Genomic DNA, 18,328 nt, shown 5'->3' on the forward strand with positions numbered 1-18,328 from the left:
TCCATTACGTGTGTATTGAGATGGTCTTCTGTCTAATTACGGGTGTATTGAGGTGGTCTTCTGTTCGAATACGTGTATTGAGGTGGTCTTCTGTCCAATTACGGGTGTATTGAGGTGGTCTTCTGTTCCATTACGTGTATTGAGGTGGTCTTCTGTTCCATTACGTGTGTATTGAGATGGTCTTCTGTCCCATTACGGGTGTATTGAGGTGGTCTTCTGTTCCATTACGTGTATTGAGGTGGTCTTATGTTCCATTACGTGTGTATTGGGGTGGTCTTCTGTTCCATTACGTGTATTGAGGTTGTCCTCTGTCCCATTACGGGTGTATTGAGGTGGTCTTCTGTTCCATTACGTGTATTGAGGTGGTCTTCTGTTCCATTACGTGTGTATTGAGGTGGTCTTCTGTTCCATTACGTGTGTATTGAGGTGGTCTTCTGTTCCATTACGTGTGTATTGAGGTGGTCTTCTGTCCCATTACGTGTGTATTGAGGTGGTCTTCTGTTCCATCACGTGTGTATTGAGGTGGTCTTCTGTTCCATCCCGTGTGTATTGAGGTGGTCTTCTGTTCCATCACGTGTGTATTGAGGTGGTCTTCTGTCCCATTACGTGTGTATTGAGGTGGTCTTCTGTACAATTACGTGTGTATTGAGGTGGTCTACTGTCCCATTACGTGTGTATTGAGGTGGTCTACTGTCCCATTATGTATGTATTTAAGTGGTCTTCTGTTCCATTACGTGTGTATTGAGGTGGTCTTCTGTTCCATTACGTGTATTGAGGTGGTCTTACGTTCCATTACGTGTGTATTGAGGTGGTCTTCTGTCCCATTACGGGTGTGTTGAGGTGGTCTTCTGTTCGATTACGTGTATTGAGGTGGTCTTCTGTCCCATTACGGGTGTATTGAGGTGGTCTTCTGTTCCATTACGTGTATTGATGTGGTCTTCTGTTCCATTACGTGTGTATTGAGGTGGTCTTCTGTTCCATTACGTGTGTATTTTGGTGGTCTTCTGTCCCATCGCGTGTTTATTGAGATGGTCTTCTATTCCATCACGTGTGTATTGCGGTGGTCTTCTGTTCCATTACGTGTGTATTGAGGTGGTCTTCTGTCCCATTACGTGTGTATTGAGGTGGTCTTCTGTACAATTACGTATGTATTGAGGTGGTCTACTGTCTCATTACGTGTGTATTGAGGTGGTCTACTGTCCTATTATGTGTGTATTTAAGTGGTCTTCTGTTTCATTACGTGTGTATTGAGGTGGTCTTCTGTTCCATTACGTGTGTATTGAGGTGGTCTTCTGTCCCATTACGGGTGTATTGAGGTGGTCTTCTGTTCCATTACGTGTATTGAGGTGGTCCTTTGTTCCATTACGTGTGTATAGAGGTGGTCTTCTGTCTCATTACGTGTGTATTGAGGTGGTCTTCTGTCCCATTACGTGTGTATTTAAGTGGTCTTCTGTTCCATTACGTGTGTATTGAGGTGGTCTTCTGTTCCATTACGTGTGTATTGAGGTGGTCTTCTGTCCCATCACGTGTGTATTGAGATGGTTCTTTGTTCCATTACGTGTGTATTGAGGTGGTCTTCTGTCCCATTACGTGTGTATTGAGGTGATCTTCTGTTCCATCACGTGTGTATTGAGGTTGTCTTCTGTTCCATCACGTGTGTATTGAGGTGTTCTTCTGTTCCATCACGTGTGTATTGAGGTGGTCTTCTGTTCCATCACGTGTGTATTGAGTTGGTCTTCTGTCCCATTACGTGTATTGAGGTGGTCTTCTGTTCAATTACGTGTGTATTGAGGTGGTCTTCTGTTCCATTACGTGTATTGAGGTGGTCTTCTGTCCCATTACGTGTATTGAGGTGGTCTTCTGTTCCATTACGTGTGTATTGAGGTGGTCTTCTGTTCCATTACGTGTATTGAGATGGTCTTCTGTTCCATTACGTGTGTATTGAGGTGGTCTTCTGTTCCATTACGTGTGTATTGAGGTGGTCTTCTGTCCAATTACGGGTGTATTGAGGTGGTCTTCTGTTCGATTACGTGTATTGAGATGGTTTTCTGTTCCATTACGTGTGTATTGAGGTGGTTTTCTGTTCCATTACGTGTGTATTAAGGTGGTCTTCTGTCCCATTACAGCTGTATTGAGGTGGTCTTCTGTTCCATTACGTGTATTGAGGTGGTCTTCTGTTCCATTACGTTTGTATTGACGTGTGTATTGGGGTGGTCTTCTGTTCCATTACGTGTGTATTGGGATGGTCTTCTGTTCCATTACGTGTGTATTGAGATGATCTTCTGTCTAATTACGGGTGTATTGAGGTGGTCTTCTGTTCGATTACGTGTATTGAGGTGGTCTTCTGTTCCATCACGTGTGTATTGAGGTGGTCTTCTGTTCCATCACGTGTGTATTGAGGTGGTCTTCTGTCCCATTACGTGTGTATTGAGGTGGTCTTCTGTACAATTACGTGTGTATTGAGGTGGTCTACTGTCCCATTACGTGTGTATTGAGGTGGTCTACTGTCCCATTATGTGTGTATTTAAGTGGTCTTCTGTTCCATTACGTGTGTATTGAGGTGGTCTTCTGTTCCATTACGTGTATTGAGGTGGTCTTACGTTCCATTACGTGTGTATTGAGGTGGTCTTCTGTCCCATTACGGGTGTGTTGAGGTGGTCTTCTGTTCGATTACGTGTATTGAGGTGGTCTTCTGTCCCATTACGGGTGTATTGAGGTGGTCTTCTGTTCCATTACGTGTATTGAGGTGGTCTTCTATTCCATCACGTGTGTATTGCGGTGGTCTTCTGTTCCATTACGTGTGTATTGAGGTGGTCTTCTGTCCCATTACGTGTGTATTGAGGTGGTCTTCTGTACAATTACGTATGTATTGAGGTGGTCTACTGTCTCATTACGTGTGTATTGAGGTGGTCTACTGTCCTATTATGTGTGTATTTAAGTGGTCTTCTGTTTCATTACGTGTGTATTGAGGTGGTCTTCTGTTCCATTACGTGTGTATTGAGGTGGTCTTCTGTCCCATTACGGGTGTATTGAGGTGGTCTTCTGTTCCATTACGTGTATTGAGGTGGTCCTTTGTTCCATTACGTGTGTATAGAGATGGTCTTCTGTCCCATTACGTGTGTATTGAGGTGGTCTTCTGTCCCATTACGTGTGTATTTAAGTGGTCTTCTGTTCCATTACGTGTGTATTGAGGTGGTCTTCTGTTCCATTACGTGTGTATTGAGGTGGTCTTCTGTCCCATCACGTGTGTATTGAGATGGTTCTTTGTTCCATTACGTGTGTATTGAGGTGGTCTTCTGTCCCATTACGTGTGTATTGAGGTGATCTTCTGTTCCATCACGTGTGTATTGAGGTTGTCTTCTGTTCCATCACGTGTGTATTGAGGTGTTCTTCTGTTCCATCACGTGTGTATTGAGGTGGTCTTCTGTTCCATCACGTGTGTATTGAGTTGGTCTTCTGTCCCATTACGTGTATTGAGGTGGTCTTCTGTTCAATTACGTGTGTATTGAGGTGGTCTTCTGTTCCATTACGTGTATTGAGGTGGTCTTCTGTCCCATTACGTGTATTGAGGTGGTCTTCTGTTCCATTACGTGTGTATTGAGGTGGTCTTCTGTTCCATTACGTGTATTGAGATGGTCTTCTGTTCCATTACGTGTGTATTGAGGTGGTCTTCTGTTCCATTACGTGTGTATTGAGGTGGTCTTCTGTCCAATTACGGGTGTATTGAGGTGGTCTTCTGTTCGATTACGTGTATTGAGATGGTTTTCTGTTCCATTACGTGTGTATTGAGGTGGTTTTCTGTTCCATTACGTGTGTATTAAGGTGGTCTTCTGTCCCATTACAGCTGTATTGAGGTGGTCTTCTGTTCCATTACGTGTATTGAGGTGGTCTTCTGTTCCATTACGTTTGTATTGACGTGTGTATTGGGGTGGTCTTCTGTTCCATTACGTGTGTATTGGGATGGTCTTCTGTTCCATTACGTGTGTATTGAGATGGTCTTCTGTCTAATTACGGGTGTATTGAGGTGGTCTTCTGTTCGATTACGTGTATTGAGGTGGTCTTCTGTCCAATTACGGGTGTATTGAGGTGGTCTTCTGTTCCATTACGTGTATTGAGGTGGTCTTCTGTTCCATTACGTGTGTATTGAGATGGTCTTCTGTCCCATTACGGGTGTATTGAGGTGGTCTTCTGTTCCATTACGTGTATTGAGGTGGTCTTCTGTTCCATTACGTGTGTATTGGGGTGGTCTTCTGTTCCATTACGTGTATTGAGGTTGTCCTCTGTCCCATTACGGGTGTATTGAGGTGGTCTTCTGTTCCATTACGTGTATTGAGGTGGTCTTCTGTTCCATTACGTGTGTATTGAGGTGGTCTTCTGTTCCATTATGTGTGTATTGAGGTGGTCTTCTGTTCCATTACGTGTGTATTGAGGTGGTCTTCTGTCCCATTACGTGTGTATTGAGGTGGTCTTCTGTTCCATCACGTGTGTATTGAGGTGGTCTTCTGTTCCATCACGTGTGTATTGAGGTGGTCTTCTGTTCCATCACGTGTGTATTGAGGTGGTCTTCTGTCCCATTACGTGTGTATTGAGGTGGTCTTCTGTACAATTACGTGTGTATTGAGGTGGTCTACTGTCCCATTACGTGTGTATTGAGGTGGTCTACTGTCCCATTATGTATGTATTTAAGTGGTCTTCTGTTCCATTACGTGTGTATTGAGGTGGTCTTCTGTTCCATTACGTGTATTGAGGTGGTCTTACGTTCCATTACGTGTGTATTGAGGTGGTCTTCTGTCCCATTACGGGTGTGTTGAGGTGGTCTTCTGTTCGATTACGTGTATTGAGGTGGTCTTCTGTCCCATTACGGGTGTATTGAGGTGGTCTTCTGTTCCATTACGTGTATTGATGTGGTCTTCTGTTCCATTACGTGTGTATTGAGGTGGTCTTCTGTTCCATTACGTGTGTATTTTGGTGGTCTTCTGTCCCATCGCGTGTTTATTGAGATGGTCTTCTATTCCATCACGTGTGTATTGCGGTGGTCTTCTGTTCCATTACGTGTGTATTGAGGTGGTCTTCTGTCCCATTACGTGTGTATTGAGGTGGTCTTCTGTACAATTACGTATGTATTGAGGTGGTCTACTGTCTCATTACGTGTGTATTGAGGTGGTCTACTGTCCTATTATGTGTGTATTTAAGTGGTCTTCTGTTTCATTACGTGTGTATTGAGGTGGTCTTCTGTTCCATTACGTGTGTATTGAGGTGGTCTTCTGTCCCATTACGGGTGTATTGAGGTGGTCTTCTGTTCCATTACGTGTATTGAGGTGGTCCTTTGTTCCATTACGTGTGTATAGAGGTGGTCTTCTGTCCCATTACGTGTGTATTGAGGTGGTCTTCTGTCCCATTACGTGTGTATTGAGGTGGTCTTCTGTTTCATTACTTGTGTACTGAGGTGGTCTTCCGACCCATTACGTGTGTATTGAGGTGGTCTTCTGACCCATTACGTGTGTATTGAGGTGGTCTCCTGACCCAATACTTGAGTACTGAGGTGGTCGTTTGACCCACTACGTGTGTATTGATGTGGTCGTCTGTCCCATCACGTGTGTATTGAGATGGGCGTTCTTTCCCATAACGTGTGTACATGTATTGAGGTGGTCTTCTGTCCCATTACGTGTGTATTGAGGTGGTCTTCTGTCCCATTACGTGTGTATTGAGGTGGTCTTCTGTTTCATCACGTGTGTATTGAGGTGGTCTTCTGTTCCATTACGTGTGTATTGAGGTGGTCTTCTGTCCCATCACGTGTGTATTGAGATGGTTCTTTGTTCCATTACGTGTGTATTGAGGTGGCCTTCTGTCCCATTACGTGTGTATTGAGATGGTCTTCTATTCCATCACGTGTGTATTGAGATGGTCTTCTGTTTCATTACGTGTTTATTGAGGTGGTCTTCTGTCCCATTACGTGTGTATTGAGGTGGTCTTCTGTTCCATCACGTGTGTATTGAGGTGGTCTTCTGTTCCATCACGTGTGTATTGAGGTGGTCTTCTGTTCCATCACGTGTGTATTGAGGTGGTCTTCTGTCCCATTACGTGTGTATTGAGGTGGTCTTCTGCACAATTACGTGTGTATTGAGATGGTCTACTGTCCCATTACGTGTGTATTGAGGTGGTCTACTGTCCCATTATGTGTGTATTTAAGTGGTCTTCTGTTCCATTACGTGTGTATTGAGGTGGTCTTCCGTTCCATTACGTGTGTATTGAGGTGGTCTTCTGTCCCATTACGGGTGTATTGAGGTGGTCTTCTGTCCCATTACGTGTATTGAGGTGGTCCTTTGTTCCATTACGTGTGTATAGAGGTGGTCTTCTGTCCCATTACGTGTGTATTGAGGTGGTCTTCTGTCCCATTACGTGTGTATTGAGGTGGTCTTCTGTTTCATTACTTGTGTACTGAGGTGGTCTTCCGACCCATTACGTGTGTATTGAGGTGGTCTTCTGACCCATTACGTGTGTATTGAGGTGGTCTCCTGACCCAATACTTGTGTACTGAGGTGGTCGTTTGAACCACTACGTGTGTATTGATGTGGTCGTCTGTCCCATCACGTGTGTATTGAGATGGGCGTTCTTTCCCATAACGTGTGTACATGTATTGAGGTGGTCTTCTGTCCCATTACGTGTGTATTGAGGTGGTCTTCTGTCCCATTACGTGTGTATTGAGGTGGTCTTCTGTTTCATCACGTGTGTATTGAGGTGGTCTTCTGTTCCATTACGTGTGTATTGAGGTGGTCTTCTGTCCCATCACGTGTGTATTGAGATGGTTCTTTGTTCCATTACGTGTGTATTGAGGTGGCCTTCTGTCCCATTACGTGTGTATTGAGATGGTCTTCTATTCCATCACGTGTGTATTGAGATGGTCTTCTGTTTCATTACGTGTGTATTGAGGTGGTCTTCTGTCCCATTACGTGTGTATTGAGGTGGTCTTCTGTTCCATCACGTGTGTATTGAGGTGGTCTTCTGTTCCATCACGTGTGTATTGAGGTGGTCTTCTGTTCCATCACGTGTGTATTGAGGTGGTCTTCTGTCCCATTACGTGTGTATTGAGGTGGTCTTCTGTACAATTACGTGTGTATTGAGATGGTCTACTGTCCCATTACGTGTGTATTGAGGTGGTCTACTGTCCCATTATGTGTGTATTTAAGTGGTCTTCTGTTCCATTACGTGTGTATTGAGGTGGTCTTCTGTTCCATTACGTGTATTGAGGTGGTCTTACGTTCCATTACGTGTGTATTGAGGTGGTCTTCTGTCCCATTACGGGTGTGTTGAGGTGGTCTTCTGTTCGATTACGTGTATTGAGGTGGTCTTCTGTCCCATTACGGGTGTATTGAGGTGGTCTTCTGTTCCATTACGTGTATTGAGGTGGTCTTCTGTTCCATTACGTGTGTATTGAGATGGTCTTCTGTCCCATTACATGTGTATTGAGGTGGTCTTCTGTTTCATCACGTGTGTATTGAGGTGGTCTTCTGTTCCATTAAGTGTGTATTGAGGTGGTCTTCTGTCCCATCACGTGTGTATTGAGATGGTTCTTTGTTCCATTACGTGTGTATTGAGGTGGCGTTCTGTCCCATTACGTGTGTATTGAGATGGTCTTCTATTCCATCACGTGTGTATTGAGATGGTCTTCTGTTTCATTACGTGTGTATTGAGGTGGTCTTCTGTCCCATTACGTGTGTATTGAGGTGGTCTTCTGTTCCATCACGTGTGTATTGAGGTGGTCTTCTGTTCCATCACGTCTGTATTGAGATGGTCTTCTGTTCCATCACGTGTGTATTGAGGCGGTCTTCTGTTCCATCACGTGTGTATTGAGGTGGTCTTCTGTCCCATTATGTGTATTGAAGTGGTCTTCTATTCCATTACGTGTGTATTGAGGTGGTCTTCTGTTCCATTACGTGTATTGAGATGGTCTTCTGTTCCATTACGTGTGTATTGAGGTGGTCTTCTGTTTCATTACGTGTGTATTGAGGTGGTCTTCTGTCCAATTACGGGTGTATTGAGGTGGTCTTCTGTTCGATTACGTGTATTGAGGTGGTTTTCTGTTCCATTACGTGTGTATTGAGGTGGTTTTCTGTTCCATTACGTGTGTATTGAGGTGGTCTTCTGTCCCATTACAGGTGTATTGAGGTGGTCTTCTGTTCCATTACGTGTATTGAGGTGGTCTTCTGTTCCATTACGTGTGTATTGACGTGTGTATTGGGGTGGTCTTCTGTTCCATTACGTGTGTATTGAGGTGGTCTTCTGTACAAGTACGTGTGTATTGAGGTGGTCTACTGTCCCATTACGTGTGTATTGAGGTGGTCTACTGTCCCATTATGTGTGTATTTAAGTGGTCTTCTGTTTCATTACGTGTGTATTGAGGTGGTCTTCTGTTCCATTACGTGTATTGAGGTGGTCTTACGTTCCATTACGTGTGTATTGAGGTGGTCTTCTGTCGCATTACGGGTGTATTGAGGTGGTCTTCTGTTCCAGTACGTGTGTATTGAGGTGGTCTTCTGTTCCATTATGTGTGTATTGAGGTGGTCTTCTGTCCCATTGCGTGTGTATTGAGATGGTCTTCTATTTCATCACGTGTGTATTGCGGTGATCTTCTGTTCCATTACGTGTGTATTGATGTGGTCTTCTGTCGCATTACGGGTGTATTGAGGTGGTCTTCTGTTCCATTACGTGTGTATTGAGGTGGTCTTCTGTTCCATTATGTGTGTATTGAGGTGGTCTTCTGTCCCATTGCGTGTGTATTGAGATGGTCTTCTATTCCATCACGTGTGTATTGCGGTGATCTTCTGTTCCATTACGTGTGTACTGAGGTGGTCTTCTGTCCCATTACGTGTGTATTGAGGTGGTCTTCTGTACAATTACGTGTGTATTGAGGTGGTCTACTGTCCCATTACGTGTGTATTGAGGTGGTCTACTGTCCCATTATGTGTGTATTTAAGTGGTCTTCTGTTCCATTACGTGTGTATTGAGGTGGTCTTCTGTTCCATTACGTGTATTGAGGTGGTCTTACGTTCCATTACGTGTGTATTGAAGTGGTCTTCTGTCCCATTACGGGTGTATTGAGGTGGTCTTCTGTTCGATTACGTGTATTGAGGTGGTCTTCTGTTCCATTACGTGTGTATTGCGGTGGTCTTCTGTTCCATTACGTGTGTATTGAGGTGGTCTTCTGTCCCATTACGTGTGTATTGAGGTGGTCTTCTGTACAATTACGTGTGTAATGAGGTGGTCTACTGTCTCATTACGTGTGTATTGAGGTGGTCTACTGTCCCATTATGTGTGTATTTAAGTGGTCTTCTGTTTCATTACGTGTGTATTGAGGTGGTCTTCTTTTCCATTACGTGTGTATTGAGGTGGTCTTCTGTCCCATTACGGGTGTATTGAGGTGGTCTTCTGTTCCATTACGTGTATTGAGTTGGTCCTTTGTTCCTTTACGTGTGTATTGAAGTGGTCCCATTACGTGTGTATTGAGGTGGTCTTCTGTCCCATTACGTGTGTATTGAGGTGGTCTTCTGTTTCATTACTTGTGTACTGAGGTGGGCTTCCGACCCATTACGTGTGTATTGAGGTGGTCTTCAGACCCATTACGTGTGTATTGAGGTGGTCTTCTGTCCCATCACGTGTGTATTGAGATGGTCGTCTGTCCCATCACGTGTGTATTGAGATGGTCTTCTATTTCATCACGTGTGTATTGCGGTGATCTTCTGTTCCATTACGTGTGTATTGATGTGGTCTTCTGTCGCATTACGGGTGTATTGAGGTGGTCTTCTGTTCCATTACGTGTATTGAGGTGGTCTTCTGTTCCATTACGTGTGTATTGAGGTGGTCTTCTGTTCCATTACGTGTGTATTGAGGTGGTCTTCTGTTCCATTACGTGTGTATTGAGGTGGTCTTCTGTCCCATTACGTGTGTATTGAGGTGGTCTTCTGTTCCATCACGTGTGTATTGAGGTGGTCTTCTGTTCCATCACGTGTGTATTGAGGTGGTCTTCTGTTCCATCACGTGTGTATTGAGGTGGTCTTCTGTCCCATTACGTGTGTATTGAGGTGGTCTTCTGTACAATTACGTGTGTATTGAGGTGGTCTACTGTCCCATTACGTGTGTATTGAGGTGGTCTACTGTCCCATTATGTATGTATTTAAGTGGTCTTCTGTTCCATTACGTGTGTATTGAGGTGGTCTTCTGTTCCATTACGTGTATTGAGGTGGTCTTACGTTCCATTACGTGTGTATTGAGGTGGTCTTCTGTCCCATTACGGGTGTGTTGAGGTGGTCTTCTGTTCGATTACGTGTATTGAGGTGGTCTTCTGTCCCATTACGGGTGTATTGAGGTGGTCTTCTGTTCCATTACGTGTATTGATGTGGTCTTCTGTTCCATTACGTGTGTATTGAGGTGGTCTTCTGTTCCATTACGTGTGTATTTTGGTGGTCTTCTGTCCCATCGCGTGTTTATTGAGATGGTCTTCTATTCCATCACGTGTGTATTGCGGTGGTCTTCTGTTCCATTACGTGTGTATTGAGGTGGTCTTCTGTCCCATTACGTGTGTATTGAGGTGGTCTTCTGTACAATTACGTATGTATTGAGGTGGTCTACTGTCTCATTACGTGTGTATTGAGGTGGTCTACTGTCCTATTATGTGTGTATTTAAGTGGTCTTCTGTTTCATTACGTGTGTATTGAGGTGGTCTTCTGTTCCATTACGTGTGTATTGAGGTGGTCTTCTGTCCCATTACGGGTGTATTGAGGTGGTCTTCTGTTCCATTACGTGTATTGAGGTGGTCCTTTGTTCCATTACGTGTGTATAGAGGTGGTCTTCTGTCCCATTACGTGTGTATTGAGGTGGTCTTCTGTCCCATTACGTGTGTATTGAGGTGATCTTCTGTTCCATTACGTGTGTATTGAGGTGGTCTTCTGTCCCATTACGTGTGTATTGAGGTGGTCTTCTGTACAATTACGTGTGTATTGAGGTGGTCTACTGTCCCATTACGTGTGTATTGAGGTGGTCTACTGTCCCATTATGTGTGTATTTAAGTGGTCTTCTGTTCCATTACGTGTGTATTGAGGTGGTCTTCTGTTCCATTACGTGTATTGAGGTGGTCTTACGTTCCATTACGTGTGTATTGAAGTGGTCTTCTGTCCCATTACGGGTGTATTGAGGTGGTCTTCTGTTCGATTACGTGTATTGAGGTGGTCTTCTGTTCCATTACGTGTGTATTGCGGTGGTCTTCTGTTCCATTACGTGTGTATTGAGGTGGTCTTCTGTCCCATTACGTGTGTATTGAGGTGGTCTTCTGTACAATTACGTGTGTAATGAGGTGGTCTACTGTCTCATTACGTGTGTATTGAGGTGGTCTACTGTCCCATTATGTGTGTATTTAAGTGGTCTTCTGTTTCATTACGTGTGTATTGAGGTGGTCTTCTTTTCCATTACGTGTGTATTGAGGTGGTCTTCTGTCCCATTACGGGTGTATTGAGGTGGTCTTCTGTTCCATTACGTGTATTGAGTTGGTCCTTTGTTCCTTTACGTGTGTATTGAAGTGGTCCCATTACGTGTGTATTGAGGTGGTCTTCTGTCCCATTACGTGTGTATTGAGGTGGTCTTCTGTTTCATTACTTGTGTACTGAGGTGGGCTTCCGACCCATTACGTGTGTATTGAGGTGGTCTTCAGACCCATTACGTGTGTATTGAGGTGGTCTTCTGTCCCATCACGTGTGTATTGAGATGGTCGTCTGTCCCATCACGTGTGTATTGAGATGGGCGTTCTTTCCCATAACGTGTGTACATGTATTGAGGTGGTCTTCTGTTCCATTACGTGTGTATTTGAGTGGTCTTCTGTTCCATTACGTGTATTGAGGTTGTCCTCTGTCCCATTACGGGTGTATTGAGGTGGTCTTCTGTTCCATTACGTGTATTGAGGTGGTCTTCTGTTCCATTACGTGTGTATTGAGGTGGTCTTCTGTTCCATTACGTGTGTATTGAGGTGGTCTTCTGTTCCATTACGTGTGTATTGAGGTGGTCTTCTGTCCCATTACGTGTGTATTGAGGTGGTCTTCTGTTCCATCACGTGTGTATTGAGGTGGTCTTCTGTTCCATCACGTGTGTATTGAGGTGGTCTTCTGTTCCATCACGTGTGTATTGAGGTGGTCTTCTATTCCATCACGTGTGTATTGAGGTGGTCTTCTGTCCCATTACGTGTATTGAGGTGGTTTTCTGTTCCATTACGTGTGTATTGAGGTGGTCTTCTGTTCCATTACGTGTGTATTTAGGTGGTCTCCTGTCCAATTACGGGTGTATTGAGGTGGTCTTCTGTTCGATTACGTGTATTGAGGTGGTTTTCTGTTCGATTACGTGTGTATTGAGGTGGTCTTCTGTTCCATTACGTGTGTATTGAGGTGGTCTTCTGTCCCATTACAGGTGTATTGAGGTGGTCTTCTGTCCCATTACGTGTATTGAGGTGGTCTTCTGTTCCATTACGTGTGTATTGGGGTGGTCTTCTATTCCATTACGTGTGTATTGAGGTTGTCTTCTGTTCCATTACGTGTGTATTGAGGTGGTCTTCTGTCCCATTGCGTGTGTATTGAGATGGTCTTCTATTCCATCACGTGTGTATTGCGGTGATCTTCTGTTCCATTACGTGTGTATTGAGGTGGTCTTCTGCCGCATTCCGGGTGTATTGAGGTTGTCTTCTGTTCCATTACGTGTGTATTGAGGTGGTATTCTGTTCCATTACATGTGTATTGAGGTGGTCTTCTGTCCCATTGCGTGTGTATTGAGATGGTGTTCTATTCCATCACGTGTGTATTGCGGTGATCTTCTGTTCCATTACGTGTGTATTGAGGTGGTCTTCTGTCCCATTACGTGTGTATTGAGGTGGTCTTCTGTACAATTACGTGTGTATTGAGGTAGTCTTCTGTCCCATTACGTGTGTATTGAGGTGGTCTTCTGTTCCATCACGTGTGTATTGAGGTGGTCTTCTGTTCCATCACGTGTGTATTGAGGTGGTCTTCTGTTCCATCACGTGTGTATTGAGGTGGTCTTCTGTCCCATTACGTGTGTATTGAGGTGGTCTTCTGTACAATTACGTGTGTATTGAGGTGGTCTACTGTCCCATTACGTGTGTATTGAGGTGGTCTACTGTCCCATTATGTGTGTATTTAAGTGGTCTTCTGTTCCATTACGTGTGTATTGAGGTGGTCTTCTGTTTCATTACGTGTGTATTGAGGTGGTCTTCTGTTCCATTACGTGTATTGAGGTGGTCTTACGTTCCATTACGTGTGTATTGAGGTGGTCTTCTGTCACATTACGGGTGTATTGAGGTGGTCTTCTGTTCCATTACGTGTGTATTGAGGTGGTCTTCTGTTCCATTACGTGTGTATTGAGGTGGTCTTCTGTCCCATTACGTGTGTATTGAGATGGTCTTCTATTCCATCACGTGTGTATTGCGGTGATCTTCTGTTCCATTACGTGTGTATTGAGGTGGTCTTCTGTCGCATTACGGGTGTATTGAGGTGGTCTTCTGTTCCATTACGTGTGTATTGAGGTGGTCTTCTGTTCCATTACGTGTGTATTGAGGTGGTCTTCTGTCCCATTGCGTGTGTATTGAGATGGTCTTCTATTCCATCACGTGTGTATTGCGGTGATCTTCTGTTCCATTACGTGTGTATTGAGGTGGTCTTCTGTCCCATTACGTGTGTATTGAGGTGGTCTTCTGTACAATTACGTGTGTATTGAGGTCGTCTACTGTCCCATTACGTGTGTATTGAGGTGGTCTACTGTCCCATTATGTGTGTATTTAAGTGGTCTTCTGTTTCATTACGTGTGTATTGAGGTGGTCTTCTGTTCCATTACGTGTATTGAGGTGGTCTTACGTTCCATTACGTGTGTATTGAGGTGGTCTTCTGTCGCATTACGAGTGTATTGAGGTGGTCTTCTGTTCCATTACGTGTGTATTGAGGTGGTCTTCTGTTCCATTACGTGTGTATTGAGGTGGTCTTCTGTCCCATTGCGTGTGTATTGAGATGGTCTTCTATTCCATCACGTGTGTATTGCGGTGATCTTCTGTTCCATTACGTGTGTATTGAGGTTGTCTTCTGTCGCATTACGGGTGTATTGAGGTGGTCTTCTGTTCCATTACGTGTGTATTGAGGTGGTCTTCTGTTCCATTACGTGTGTATTGAGGTGGTCTTCTGTCCCATTGCGTGTGTATTGAGATGGTCTTCTATTCCATCACGTGTGTATTGCGATGATCTTCTGTTCCATTACGTGTGTATTGAGGTGGTCTTCTGTCCCATTACGTGTGTATTGAGGTGGTCTTCTGTACAATTACGTGTGTATTGAGGTGGTCTACTGTCCCATTACGTGTGTATTGAGGTGGTCTACTGTCCCATTATGTGTGTATTTAAGTGGTCTCCTGTTCCATTACGTGTGTATTGAGGTGGTCTTCTGTTCCATTACGTGTATTGAGGTGGTCTTACGTTCCATTACGTGTGTATTGAGGTGGTCTTCTGTCGCATTACGGGTGTATTGAGGTGGTCTTCTGTTCCATTACGTGTATTGAGGTGGTCTTCTGTTCCATTACGTGTGTATTGAGGTGGTCTTCTCTTCCATTACGTGTGTATTGAGATGGTCTTCTGTCCCATTACGTGCGTATTCAGTGGCGGTGGCACAGGTGCAAAAAAAAAATTGGGGGGGGGGGCGTCGCTCTTCAAAAATAAAGCTGAAACCCTTTGTGTCAGCAAAATTTGCCCACAAAATGCGTTTCAGAGGGTCTAGATTTCAAATTTGTTGAGGGGGAGCATGCTTCCGGAGCCCCTAGTATGGTCAGTGAGCAGATATTTCGTGCTGCCGCCTCTGTATCACTGATTCAACACTTTTGCCTAACGTCTTTGATTGAGAGATTTGAATATGATCATACAAATGGAAAACGCCACCAACGTTAGGTATTTTCAGTTTATTTGCCGATCTGACTCTCGCAGAACGTATACTGATTGATTTATCTTGTCAGCGAATATTCACACGTTCTCTGTTTATATATTATTGCAGTTTGGCTTGGCAGTGTGTCGGGTACGTTCATAGTCTTCTCATACGATAATTCGGTACTGTTGCATTACTGTTTTCATGGTCGATGTTACGTGCCATTCAGACATGCTATGAATATAATCTTTACTATAAGGGGTATAACAAGGAAAGGTCACTATAATATTCGAACGAAGCTTTCGTGTCTGTTCACCTAGAGCGCACTTTGTCGAATACTTCTACTACATATTCCGATCGTCTTTTTTTTTTATAGGAATAATGGCATGCAGTGGTCGTGCGCCTCTTCCTCGGGGAGACCAACTCATTTTGGTCTTAGTCGGCAGAACTGGAGCGGGTAAGAGTGCCACTGGAAATACAATTCTTGGCAGACAGCAGTTTCGTTCATCTCGCTCCACAGTGTCGAAAACACGCCTCAACGCCTGGGCGAAGTGTACTACCCAAGACCGCAGCATCGTTGTAATCGATACACCAGGTTCTTTCGACACACGTGAGCACATTACACCAACGATGTTAGCAACAGAAACAGCTACATGTATGAGCATCGCCTTGAGTCAGGGTAATGGCTTGGATGCGATTATACTTACGTTGAATGCCGATGAACGATTGACCGAAGAACATTTGAACAGTGTTAAATTTCTGCGCGCTCTGTTTGGTGAAGATATGATGAAACACGTTGTAGTGTTATTCACTAGAAAAGACCAACTTGAAGCAGACGACGTAACTCTTACAGAGCTACTGGATGATGTACCCGCATACATGAAATCGATTTTACGTGAATGCAACAATCGAGCTATAGCATTTGATAACAAGTCGAAAGACCCAACAGTTATACAGCAACAACGAGATGAGCTGATAATGATGATAGATGAAATGAAACAACGAAATGGAAACAAGCCTTTCAATAACGACCTAACTCAGAGAATAAAACAAGCAGTAGATTCAGATAAAATCCGGTACGAGCAACACGGTGGTGTTGACAAACAAAGCGATGAAATTGCAAAAGGGGAAAATAACGAACTCCTCGACACTGTTTTAAATATTTTAGTTGATATTGTCACAGAAATAGCGAAGAATTTTGTTCAGTATATGCTCGAGTGCGACTCGGACTGATTTTGAATTTATTAGTATTCAATTTTACACGGTTATGTTATATTATATATCTATGCGTTTCTCAAATATTTTTTTCTATTAAATTTTAAATTCAAGTTTCAATGAAATAAAACATTTTACAAATAATATTAAATATTATATTTTAAACAAAGGCGTACAATCTATGCAAGATTTTGAAAAAAAAAATCACCAAAATCACACGGACGTGACTGGCCGAAATGAACTGTAAACGACAGTTTGGAGCTCTGATGGATGTATATGCAAAGGATATCTTATAATTAATAAATGTCAATTCTAAAAAAAATTGTTCTGAGCGAAGTTTTTTTCCATAGATTGCTTTTTAAATGGAATGAGAAATAAACATAATGACCGCAAGTTATACTGTTGGGGAAGAAATGGCTAATGTACATAGTACGCCGAAGCTGTGTGCATTGAAACGATGAAACGGCATACATGTACCAATAACACGTTCGTTGGTTGCGGTGTACATTGCACTTCTATTTTCCAGACACTTCATTTATTTGCGTGTCAATGATCTGCGACGACGATTAGCGTGTCAATGATATAGACAGGGTCGCATTTGTGTCATTTGTTATTTTGTTAAATTTCAACTGGGGCTCGGTACGCTTCACCTGACCCTTTTGCAGTACAATACATTGTATAGTTTTGTGTATCGGCATGTTCGGCGTCTGATTTGCATTACTTTTAAATTTAGAAATGTGTACTCCGTACTAGTAAGTTTTGAAAAATGTGAAGAGAGGCCCCTCATCATACACGTAATGGAACAGCAGATGACCTCTTCAAACTTTATCAATAGTTGCGGAAGAACTCTATCGTCTCTATTATCCTCTCTTCGCCAACATGTAATTGAGCATAATTTATGTTTTGGTGTGAAAAATATAGATATTTGATAATTAAATCAATAAAGCCTACATTTGTTGTATATAAAAGTGGAAAGAATAACTCACACACGCAATGAGACACGTAATGGGACAGAAGAATACCTCAATACACACTTGGTGGGACAGTAGACCACCTCAATACACACGTAATGGGACAGAAGACCACCCAAATACACACGTAATGGGACAGTAGACCACCTCAATACACACGTAATGGAACAGAAGACCACCTCAATACACGTAATGGGACAGAAGAATACCTCAATACACACGTAATGGGACAGTAGACCACCTCAATACACACTTGGTGGGACAGTAACCTCAATACACACGTAATGGGACAGAAGACCACCCAAATACACACGTAATAGGACAGTAGACCACCTCAATACACACGTAATGGGAAGGAAGACCACCTCAATACACACTTAATGGGTCAAAAGACCACCTCAATACACACGTAATGGGACAGAAGACTACCTCAATGCACACGTAATGGGACAGAAGACCATCTCAATACACACGTAATGGAACAAAAGACCACCCAAATACACACGTAATGGGACAGTAGACCACCTCAATACACACGTAATGGGACAGAAGACCACCTCAATACACACGTGATGAAACAGAAGACCATCTCAATACACACGTAATGGGACAGAAGACTATCTCAATACACACGTAATGTGACAGAAGACCAACTTCAATACACACGTGATGGGACAGAAGACCACCTCAATACACACGTAATGTGACAGAAGACCAAATTCAATACACACGTGATGGGACAGAAGACCACCTCAATACACACGTAATGTGACAGAAGACCATCTCAATACACACGTAATGGGACAGAAGACCACCTCAATACACACGTGATGGGACAGAAGACCATCTCAATACACACGTGATTAAACAGAAGACCATCTCAATACACACGTAATGGGGCAGGAGACCACCTTAATACACACGTAATGGGGCAGAGGACCAACGTCAATACACACGTGATGGGACAGAATACCACCTAAATACACACGTAATGGGACAGAAGACCACCTCAATACACACGTGATGAAACAAAAGACCATCTCAATACACACGTAATGGGACAGAAGACCATCTCAATACACACGTAATGGGACAGAAGACCATCTCAATACACACGTAATGGGACAGAAGACCATCTCAATACACACGTAATGGGACAGAAGACCATCTCAATACACACGTAATGGGACAGAAGA

The 18,328-nt window shown here is 43.5% G+C and overlaps 1 protein-coding gene across 1 annotated transcript; it reads left to right on the top strand.

Moving 5' to 3' along the window:
- Window positions 1–15,003: 15,003 nt before the first annotated feature.
- On the top strand, window positions 15,004–16,483 carry LOC102809304 (uncharacterized). The gene is made up of 2 exons (XM_085501655.1): window positions 15,004–15,096; window positions 15,323–16,483. The coding sequence occupies exon 2, from the start codon at window positions 15,328–15,330 to the stop codon at window positions 16,177–16,179; it is 852 nt and encodes a 283-aa protein (XP_085357781.1). The 5' UTR covers window positions 15,004–15,096; window positions 15,323–15,327; the 3' UTR covers window positions 16,180–16,483.
- The last annotated feature ends 1,845 nt before the right edge of the window (window positions 16,484–18,328 follow it).

Source organism: Saccoglossus kowalevskii, chromosome 7, assembly GCF_978046115.1.
Source record: "Saccoglossus kowalevskii chromosome 7, keSacKowa6.1, whole genome shotgun sequence".
NCBI classification, from domain to species: Eukaryota; Metazoa; Hemichordata; class Enteropneusta; family Harrimaniidae; genus Saccoglossus; species Saccoglossus kowalevskii.

What these genes read in the sequence shown, in the direction of transcription:
- LOC102809304 (XM_085501655.1), top strand. Translation starts at nt 15,328, where the DNA reads ATGGCATGCAGTGGTCGTGCGCCTCTTCCTCGGGGAGACCAACTCATT.